The sequence below is a fragment of the Stereum hirsutum genome (assembly GCF_000264905.1).
Source record: "Stereum hirsutum FP-91666 SS1 unplaced genomic scaffold STEHIscaffold_15, whole genome shotgun sequence".
NCBI lineage: Eukaryota > Fungi > Basidiomycota > Agaricomycetes > Russulales > Stereaceae > Stereum > Stereum hirsutum.
The window spans coordinates 1,375,444-1,385,363 of NW_006763145.1; the positions used below are offsets into that span (position 1 = coordinate 1,375,444).

Genomic DNA, 9,920 nt, shown 5'->3' on the forward strand with positions numbered 1-9,920 from the left:
GTGTAATTCATCTCGGGCCGACGAGCGTCTTTGCGTTCCACTGTATAAAATGTTGCGAAGGTTGGGTCTCCTATCCCCAGCACTTGCTCACTTTCGACCTTCACCTGGTACTGGATAGTGAGTGCCCTCTTTCACCACAGATCTCTACGCCGTGCTCATATCTATCGACATTAGCCATCCGTATTTTGTTCATTCACGACTTGACGTCTTCGCACATTCACGACTTTGACTTCCACCAACACTATTGCCAGCCTATTTTTCACACCCTCGCCACCTCCATCTTTTCCTGAAAGTCACCATGATCCACGCATCCTCCATTTTGCTCGCTCTCCTGGTCGTTTCGTCTGCTTCTGCTGCTCCTCTACTGTAAGTTCTCCCTTCAGACCATTAAAGTCGAGTTTGGTTGTCTGAAAAAAATGTATCGTCCTATGTTCTTACAGGGCACGGGCGGAAGAGATCCTTGACAGTGCCTTTCAGTCATCTTTGGCTGCAGAAATTATGAACAGCTTCCCTACGAGCACCAGTGTCGATCCAAGCTCTGCGGCACCTTCGGAGCCAACATCTATCTCTGCGTTCTTCCCCCTGAGATCACCCATACCACATCATTCTCTCCTTCCTGAGCCAATCGTTGGTCGTGATTATGAACTTGACACTTTGACCGAGCTTAGGTATGTTTACAGCGTAATATCACTTCTCCCTGTTGCGCAGAAATACTGATTCCTGACATTGACAAGCAGTGCTAGGGTAGATGCTGAAGGCGCTGCCAGACGTGAATTGTTGGAGGCCCGTCGCCACCCGTATGTTTCACGGCCCTGTCGCTGTGAGATCATTTTTTTTTGACTTTATATTTCTCTGCAGCGCGCGGGACCTCGAGGCGAGGACTCCGAAAATCCCCATCTTCGAAGGACCTGGACCGGTGCTGTCTCCTACTTCGCTTTTACCCTTGTCGCTGGTCGAGCCAAGTGCGACCGTGACGGCCACTGCGTCCACAACCGATGATGATACAAGTAGCGCATTACCTACTTCTGTGCCTTTAGAGGACCCGTTGATTCTCGCTCCGACACCTTCGCCTTCAGTGCAGGCGGGATCTAGTCCGCTATCTCAGGCTCTGGCTTCTGCCAGAGTATTAGAGGGACGTGATGTGCTGGAGGTCCTACGTCACTAGTATGTCGTGGTCTTCTAACCCTCAAAGAATATCATATTCTAAACACACTTGTTCGTTTACAGCATCAGAGATCCCAAGAATCTATTGGGGACACCTTTTTCACCACAGGGTATCCCTCACTTGGGACCATTTCCCGCGACGATCGATGCATTTCCCACCAGCAGTATCGCTTCTCCCACTGCGACTTCGTCAGAGAAAACGGGGTTTGGAATCCGTCCACAGGCGACTACTAACAGCATCCCACCGAATCTTCCCGTAGATGATCTTCCCATAAATAAGATTCCCGTACTAGATGATTGAAAGAGGACAAACACGGATTTTGAGGTATGTGCTTTTCCATTGACTGGCATGGTCCTTGCCTGACGCTGGTCCCCTTGCCTCTTAGATTACAGGGAAGTCAGGGAGCTCTCGGTGCGCTCTGATTTGGTCTGAGTTTCTCAGGGTTTTGGGATGGAGACAATAGGGGTACTTGGGCGAGGCTCAAGGACATGCCTAGAATAGGTGGATTCTTTGGCGCTAGTGTGTGCAGTAGCGTTGGCAATTGAAAATTCATCCTTTCATTCCGAAAATCCGGTGAATCGACCGGCCAATGCGTCGGCTAGACCTGTTGCTTGTTCCATAAATATTTTTCTGAAAGTCTCAGAAAAGTGAACATTGGGCATCCATATGCAGACACCGCTGTGACACAGGTCGGCATCTGCCGACGTTCTTGACTTACCAGTTCGAACTGTTTTGGAACTACTTACTCTGTCCTTTGTCCCTCTTGGAAGATAAGACTCGTAGACCATCTAAGCGGCTGGCTCCAACCCACAATTTATAAGGCCAGACACTTTCGCTCCATACCCGTTTTCATTCGCCCTGGAGTACTACTGCGCCGCATAGCACTGCCGTCCTCAGGCCACCAAGTCAATGCTATGGGAGGTGATGAGTCTTTCTTTCTCCGTTTGAATGGCGTAGTGGACCCCCCGGCATATTTTCTGACCGAATCTCAAACGAAGCCACGCATAATTGCGCACTTCGTGATCTCTCATGGTGCGGAGACGCCCCTCACATATGCGTACCAAACCGAGCAGTTATAAAATATGACGCGAAAGCTTCGCAAATAACAGCGGATGCTGGGTATATTCTGTAGGGTGACGATGAAACCAAGAAAGCAGAAGACCTGAACAGAGACTGAGGACTTTCATCGTTTACGTTTCCGTGGGGCGCCAAGGCCCATTGCCTCTCTACAGTCTTTGCAGTACCACTTTGTCGATTTTGGGACCTCGGTGAGACCAACGCAGGCGAGATGAAACTACAAGAAAATCGACGGCGGGTAAGCTCTTTGCAAATAAAAGAAAGGAAAGAGGCCTACCCATTCGTATGGACATTCGTCGTTGTCGCAGCCGACCATCTGTAGGCACGCAATCCCGAACGTTTGAACATGAGCTTGTGGGCATAAATAAAAGTTCACACTTACGTCTCCATACGAAACCTGATTGCAATAACAATACGTCGGCTCGTTAGGGTCGACTGGGACAATGGCAGCGTTGTTCGCTTGCACGACGGCGGCTAGTGGTGGAACCTTCAACTTCAAGCGCGGAGCTGTGGTCCCAGCTGTGGGCAATGGCGTGACAGCTTTTTCTGGTTGTTCTACGCCTTTTTTCCTTCCCCTCCTTCTTTTGGAGACTGGGCGACTTCCTGGGGCAGGAATAGCGTCTTCTGTGACGCCGATTATGGTTCCGCCACCTTCGAGTTCGACTTGGGCAAGGGCAGCTCCAGAGAAAGGAAGAGGATTGTCGCTTTCGTCGCCCGGGAGGGGAGAGTACATAGTCTGGGCATTACGTTGCCAGCGAGGAACAGAGATTTCGGGGAGCAGGGCAGGATGGGTTCCAGGTCTAATACCGATTGAGAGAGAGGTTTCCTGTTCGAGGATTGCTTGGTCTAGGAGTCGGATATGTCGATCTGCCTATGGAACAGAGCTAAGATCAGTTAATCAACTTAGGAGGCGTACAGACGAGAGACCCACGGAATCATATGCTGCCTGCGCTAGGTTGACCTTCTCCTGCGAGGAGTGCATGGCTTCCTCAAGCAGGACACCCACGCTCGAGAGAATACTACGTGCAGAAGGTGGAGTTTTAGGACGTGGTGGTGCAGGATTTGGCGAATCCGAGATTGCCTTCAGCGAAGAAGCAGTTCGACCGAGTCGTGAGCGTTTGGTTGGTGATCGACTCCGAGAGCTGACGCGGCGAAGTTGGCGAGGTGGTGTCTTCGGTGTAGATGGCTCCTCTCTACTGTCCTCGTTAGCGTCAGCTTTGGTTTCGGTTTGGCCAGCTTCACTGGTTGTACCTGCACCCGTGGCGGTAGACGGTTCAGATGCAGGTTCTGGCAAGGGCTGCGGCGTCTCTATCATAATGGTTCTGAGTTTGATATATTCCTCCAGTCGAGGGATTATATCCGCAAGATATCCTGTCATTGTTAAGGAGCGATACATGATGTCTGTAGACATAAGGGTTACGAAGGATGAAAAGCGTACTAGCGCCTTGGCCGTCCAGCTCGCGCATGAGCGTGAATGTTCTATGCAAGGACAGAGGTAGTTGTTCGAGGACTTGCACGTTACAAATATAAGCTTTCTTGCACATAAATATAGTAGTCAAGAACTCGCACCTGGGTGAAATTCATCTCGCATACCCTCCCATATTTCCTGTTCCTTCGTCAGCTTCTCTTCCTCTTCCACATTCGGCTCTTGCGGTTGACCAACGTCCAGGGCGTTATCGGCCTTGGAGTGCTGCTCAAGATCTCCGGTGTATACGTCGCCTTCTTGTTCTGTTTTGTCAAGGTTCATTGGGCCCGCCTCTACAGCTTCCTCGATATCTGCCGGTGCCTCTTCTTGCTCGATGTCGGGTTCAGGCTCGGTCACCGGATCCATCTCGTCTTGGTCTGGAAATGAGCGAATAGCTGCCTGAGAACGTCGACGTCTACGACCCATAGTCTGGACGGTTTATGAGAGTGAAGGTTGAAAGAGACGCTGTCCAGTTAAAAAGGGGCCTCCAATTCGCAGTACATAAATCATTGTTACCCGTGGCTCAGCGCTTCTTTGTAAGTTGATTGAGCACGGCAAATGCCGACGCTAACAAAAGTATACCGTCATCGTTTCAAGTTGAAGTGCTACCTTTTCGACGTTGACTTTCTCAACATTTATCTCATCGTTCATCTTGTGATATACAGCCCCTTCAAATCCCCGCTCAGCGGCGTTCATGCACCGTGCACATCCATCTTTTACTTCAACTGCTCTGAGATGTAGTGCTCGATACCGTTAGACTCAGCCTGAGTTCACTTCGGTCCAGTGTACGAAACAAACTTGATGGTGATCACAATATGGTGCGCTTCCAATCACCATCATCCTCACTATCAGACAGTGGCGGTCTCTTTTCACCGCCTTCCCCTTGCCAATGAATCTGTCAGGGTCAATCACTAACACAGCCCTTGAATGACCTCTATATACTTGGAAACTCGTAGGTCAAGCAACCTACAGTCCTATTTCTCTTGATCACATCGCTCCTACCATGGCTTCAACCGATATCCCCGCAACGCAACGCTCATACCGTGCGACTGGCAAGGGAGAGCCTCGTAAAGCTATACAGCTAGTCAAGGACTTTCCTGTGACCACAGCACTAAAGGAGGGCGAGGTCCTCGTCAAGGTTCAGGCAGCTGCACTTAATCCCCTGTATGTTTGCCAGAGTCGTCTATAGTTCTCCACAATCTGACTCTCTCGTGAAACATAGCTTCTACAAGCTCCTGGATCTTCTTCCGAACTTCGTCCATAAGAGGCCATTGACGGCAGAGTATGACTTTGCTGGAGTCGTGGCCAATGCTAATGGTTCTACATGGTCCTGCGGTGATCAAATATTTGGTTGGATCACTCCTGGTATGTCGAAACTGACCCCTCCCCCCTTCCATGCCCAAATCAAACTTATGAACTACTTACCACAGGTCAGAACTCAAAGACGAAAGAGGGTGCTCTTTGCGAATACATCGTCGTACCCGCAGAGAATATCACCCTCCGCCCATCGAATATCACACCGACGCAGGCTTCTGGAATCTCGCTGACTGGCATGACAGCTTATCAAGCCATCTTCCAAGACGGCAAACTGAAGGGTATGAGCCATCTCACTCTAGCAGACCGATTCACGCATAGGTAACCTCACCATCTTACAGCCGGGCAAACTCTGTTTGTCAATGGTGGAAGTACCTCTGTCGGCGCTTTTGCCATCATATTCGCAAAATCCAGGGGAATCAAAGTGGTCGCTTCAGCATCTGGAAAGAACGAAGCTTTCGTCCGTAGGATGGGTGCGGATGAAGTGAGTTCCTGCCGTTTAATTCCTCGAATATTCGCTACAACCAGGCTTTTCTTTTTTTCTTTCCAGTTTATCGACTATACGAAACAACCGCTAGCAACATACCTCGGTGAGAACCCTCCGACCACACCCTACGACGTCATCCTCGAAGCTGTTGGCATGGCCGATAACTCCTTATATACCCACTGCGAGAAATACCTTGCACCAGAAGGCATCTATCTCTCCGTGAAGCCACAGCCTAACAAGTGGAGCGACGCATCGAAGTTGGGGAGGTTAGCCTTTGATGTCATTGTACCGGGTTGTTATGGAGGTGTCAATCGCAAGTTTGCGTACGTTTGCACAATTTTTTGAACCTGAGTGTGAGGTAGTAATTGATGTCATGTTGCAGTATGGTCGAGGTCAAGCACAAGAAAGAAGACCTGGACGAGATGGCCGCTATGTTGGAGAAGTGTATGCTCTCTCTTCGTCCGTCGTGGCGAGCAAAACTAATGTCATAACTTTGTTTTGTCAGCCGGAGTGAAACCACCTGTCGATTCCGTGTTTGCGTTCGAAGATGTGTTCGATGCATATGATCGGTTGATGACCGGTCGTGCCACGGGGAAAGTGGTCGTGAAGGTTGACTCGTCTGTGGAGTAGCAAGTAGCTTTCCTATATGTTGGCTGTGTTCGGTAGGTATCGACATCAGAATGATTCACAATGTCACAATAGACACGAATCTCTCAGAGATGTGTATATAAGTAATTGACTGATGCTCTGATCAGATCGATGTTGGTGGGGCGGACTGGAGCACGATTGAATCGGCTGCTCAGGACACGGCTAGTGTTGGATCACCATTCCACTTCTCTGCCTCTTTGGCGTTGTGAATATGGCTGCCGTCCTCGGTGCAGACACGATCCTCAATACACTGACATAACTGTACTCGGAACTCCCCTTTTCGTCTCCTCCTTTAGCTCTGTAGGGTGTGGTGTGTCGGTAATATGATCGTGTTATCTATTCCACTGACAATACCCATAACCTTCGGCGAGAAACGGCGGACAAGATACCGTTCAATAGAATGAAGAGAACATATTTCGAAACAAGGGATAGTCATCACTCACAGCCGCCTCGTATTCGCTGTTTGCATTCGCTGCCCAAAAAGCAATGTAAAGTAGATTCAACAACACATCGGGTCTATTAGGGCCTAGTTGAGGGAGTAGGAAGACTTGGCCGCATCATCTCGTATAAGAAGTTGGTTTCTTCCATGAACTTCGCAAATACCGCGCGCATAGCTGGAGTCAGGCTTGCTATATGACCACCCTCTCGAAAATAACGTGCGATGGCCTCCTGAGATGGCAGCCTCTGCTCTATTGCATCAGAGCATTGGGTTTTGTGTTGATGCTTCCAGGCGGACTGCTGACAGTCGGTGCTGCAATAAACGGCCTGAGGGTTTCACTGGTCAGAAGTTATTCGGATCACAAGCCGACGAAATACCCACAATCTTGCAACGAGTACATCTCTTCAGTGTCAAGGAATCGTCCTCAATCACCGTGCAACCAGGTCCTTCGCAGGACCTCCAAAGTGCACCGTTCCACGGGCCAATCTTGGCAGCGCGTTCAATTTCGCGTCCTGTACGAGAATCTTGCCCTGAAGCAATGTACTCATCGACGATGTCATTCCATCGCTTTTGTTGATCCTCGCAAATGACCTTGCTGAATTTCCGCGCGACTGGTCTGCAATATATGCTGTCAATGCTGGGCTTGTCCAACAATACTTGAAAGAAGAGACGTACTGGGGACAGAAGCCTGCCTTTCGCCAAACATATGCAAACGCTGGGTCCAGCACACCTCGAGAGCTCAATTCCTCTAGGACAGTTCGATTAGCCTCAGCTCTTCGTTGTATGTCGAGCTCTGCCGTGAGAGGTAGCACGACAGATGCATGATCCGCATCCACGCCCTCAGACTTCGCTAACATTTGCTGTACCATAAGGGCGGTCGCATCCATACGTTCCCGGGCCTGTCGATGAGGATTGTTGAGCTGAGCTTCGTAGTCGTGTTTGACGCGGTTCCGAATCGGGTCCCATTGTTCGAGAACAACCGCGTTTTTTGAGTGGCAGCACCGCTCGTACGTCTTGCCAGAACCGCAAACACAAAGGTACTTGAGCGGATAGGGCAGTAAGGTGGCGTGACAATCCCCTATGGTCTTGCCGGACCAACACGGGCAGATTCGAGGAGGGCGAGGGGAGTTACGGTTAATCTCGACGAGGGAGGAAATTCGACGTTCATCTGCTGAAGAGGCGAAATGGAAGTCGCGAGATGGTCGGGCGCCATGTTTTATGAGCAGTACGATATGATCCCAGCGCTGTGCGTTATAGGCTAATTGCAGGATGGACAGGTCATTGGCCGTTTTGTGGACGTCTGCATGTTGCTCGACGAGCATACGAACTATCCACCCCAGCCGTCTTAGCACGTTTTCTTTGGTCATTCGGACAGGTGTAAGCTCAGTCAACGATTTGACGATATCGATGAAAGGACCATTTTGATGCTCAGTGATATTTGCGATCTCTTTAGAGACAACCCACAGAGGAGTGGCGCCGTCTGTGGGATCTTCAAGATCAGGGGTGGCCCCGAAGTAAAGGAATTCTGCGACGGCTATGACATCGCCACTCGACACCATGTAATGCCACATATTCCCACCTACAAGCATAAAAGGTATATTGTAGCCATTTATGCAGTGATACCGCAGCAGAGAGCGAGAGGAGAGGAATGTAGTTCATACCTCCCAGGAAATGTGGTGGGTCATCGAGTTCTACGGCATCTGGAGACCAGGGACGTTGCCAGTTACGCATCTTCATGCGTACTTCGTGCCCTTCAGGAGTATAAGAAAATGATCCTTTTTGTGTGACGCTTATCGCCGTGCTGGTATCAGCCTTCAGCTTTTGGAGAAAACTCTGTGGCAGCAAAGGTTTACTGAGTTTGCTAGATTTGGCAGAGTTGGACGACATGGTAGCGAAGGGAGTGATGGCCGTATTGGAAAGAGTTCTCGTCGTTACATAATGCGAAAGTGCAGGACTGAGGAAGCGGCGATGGTCATGTTTCACACGCTCCGCACTCAACGACTACTCTGTGTAGGACAGTTAAGTGTACTAAAGCCAGTCTTCGAAAGAAGGAAACCGTAGCTCTGCGATGGTCTCTCAGTCAATCGGTCGTCAATGTATGTACACTGTTTCGAATACGAGCTGCGTTCTGTGGTATGGTCTCAGGTCTCGTCAACTCGGCTCTGCAGAAAAGGTCTTATGGATACGCAGGAGTGGAAGGTCAAAATGGGCCAAAGAACGGATCGTATATTGCTCATGATCCTCTGTAGCCTCGGTCGCCACGACCACCACGGAATCCGCCACCTCCTCTACCACGACCGCGATCACCTCCACCAAAACCTCTACCGCCCCCTCCAAAACCTCTACCACCACCACGATCACCACCTCTGCCTCCTCCGAACCCTCCGCGACCTCTTGGTGCACCCCGGCCACCACCAAATCCACCACGCGCGCCCCTTCCGCCTGGACCACCCCTACCAGCACCCCGCCCTCGTTCTAAAGTTCAGAAGAAAAGGAGTCAGTTGACACAGAGATAAGGAGAGCGGAATAAAGGTAATCGTACTCGCGACGCCTGTGAGAATGCGAGTGAGCAAGCACAAAACAAGAGAGTAAGATGGAATACACACCTCCCGCCACTTTCGGTTTGGGCAGAAACCGGTCTATTGGCAGTAGCTTATCCCCACCAATGTAGACCTTGTCGCCTTTTTTGAAGCTGTTGGCGACCATACCCTCGCCCATCTTCACGGAGAAGTAAACTTCATTTATTGGTCCTAGAATTTCATCGACCTTGCCAATGACAGATTTGTTTTGAAGATAGATGGGTGCATTGAAGTAGGGAACTTTGTCGGGCATGAGGGAGGAGCAGAGCATCTCGTCTTCTACGGCATGCATGAATGTACCCATTTCTATATAAGATCTCAAAGGTCAGCAAGAATGTTAGGATGAGAGATATGTATGCTGAAATTTACCAAGAACTGTATCTGGAGGGCCGAAGTCTCGAGGAGCACCCCCACGGCCTCCACGACCTGTGCAGAAAATTATATTCGAGTAGTCGCCACAATACTGAAGGCGAAAATACGCACCACCACCAAAGCCACCACCAAAGCCACCGCGTCCACCGCGTCCTCCTCGGCTCATTTTGTTTTGTGTGAGAAGGGAAAGGAAAGGAAGGAAGGAGAAGAGATAATTGCTACAGCAACTTAGATGAAGTCGTGGGTGTAATGAAGGTCGACGAATAGTGGACGAAAGCAAGCCCGATCCAAAGTTTGCGGTCGACGCACGTGACAAGGCGCGTCGCGCTGCATCCGGCTCCTTTTCACGCGCTTTCTGTTTCTTGTCTCAAAGT

General features: G+C 50.1%; 5 protein-coding genes across 5 annotated transcripts; 2 read left to right on the top strand and 3 right to left on the bottom strand.

Annotated features, from left to right (window-relative positions):
• Window positions 1–298: 298 nt before the first annotated feature.
• On the top strand, window positions 299–1,465 carry STEHIDRAFT_161117 (uncharacterized protein; the record flags this gene model as incomplete). The annotated part of the gene is made up of 5 exons (XM_007308627.1): window positions 299–366; window positions 441–668; window positions 738–797; window positions 859–1,164; window positions 1,228–1,465. 5 exons carry the CDS (start codon window positions 299–301, stop codon window positions 1,463–1,465), a joined length of 900 nt encoding a protein of 299 aa, XP_007308689.1.
• Window positions 1,466–2,242: 777 nt separating this feature from the next.
• STEHIDRAFT_149580 (uncharacterized protein) lies at window positions 2,243–4,162 on the bottom strand. Its single transcript, XM_007308628.1, has 6 exons — window positions 3,812–4,162; window positions 3,681–3,752; window positions 3,174–3,613; window positions 2,625–3,113; window positions 2,520–2,558; window positions 2,243–2,459 (listed from the first exon to the last, which is right to left on the bottom strand). The coding sequence occupies exons 1-6, from the start codon at window positions 4,131–4,133 to the stop codon at window positions 2,349–2,351; spliced, it is 1,473 nt and encodes a 490-aa protein (XP_007308690.1). The 5' UTR covers window positions 4,134–4,162; the 3' UTR covers window positions 2,243–2,348.
• Window positions 4,163–4,710: 548 nt separating this feature from the next.
• STEHIDRAFT_149581 (NAD-P-binding protein) lies at window positions 4,711–6,246 on the top strand (the record flags this gene model as incomplete). Its single annotated transcript, XM_007308629.1, has 7 exons — window positions 4,711–4,871; window positions 4,930–5,072; window positions 5,138–5,302; window positions 5,363–5,505; window positions 5,572–5,831; window positions 5,891–5,952; window positions 6,014–6,246. The coding sequence occupies 7 exons, from the start codon at window positions 4,711–4,713 to the stop codon at window positions 6,136–6,138; spliced, it is 1,059 nt and encodes a 352-aa protein (XP_007308691.1). The 3' UTR covers window positions 6,139–6,246.
• Window positions 6,247–6,680: 434 nt separating this feature from the next.
• On the bottom strand, window positions 6,681–8,492 carry STEHIDRAFT_141805 (uncharacterized protein; the record flags this gene model as incomplete). Its single annotated transcript, XM_007308630.1, has 4 exons — window positions 8,257–8,492; window positions 7,271–8,174; window positions 6,977–7,211; window positions 6,681–6,921 (listed from the first exon to the last, which is right to left on the bottom strand). Coding segments are annotated over exons 1-4 (1,605 nt in total), but the record flags the coding sequence as incomplete, so codon positions are not given.
• A 38-nt stretch (window positions 8,493–8,530) lies between these two features.
• On the bottom strand, window positions 8,531–9,792 carry STEHIDRAFT_85011 (Gar1-domain-containing protein). Its single transcript, XM_007308631.1, has 5 exons — window positions 9,658–9,792; window positions 9,544–9,600; window positions 9,202–9,480; window positions 9,138–9,146; window positions 8,531–9,070 (listed from the first exon to the last, which is right to left on the bottom strand). Exons 1-5 carry the CDS (start codon window positions 9,710–9,712, stop codon window positions 8,829–8,831), a joined length of 642 nt encoding a protein of 213 aa, XP_007308693.1. The 5' UTR covers window positions 9,713–9,792; the 3' UTR covers window positions 8,531–8,828.
• Window positions 9,793–9,920: the final 128 nt, after the last annotated feature.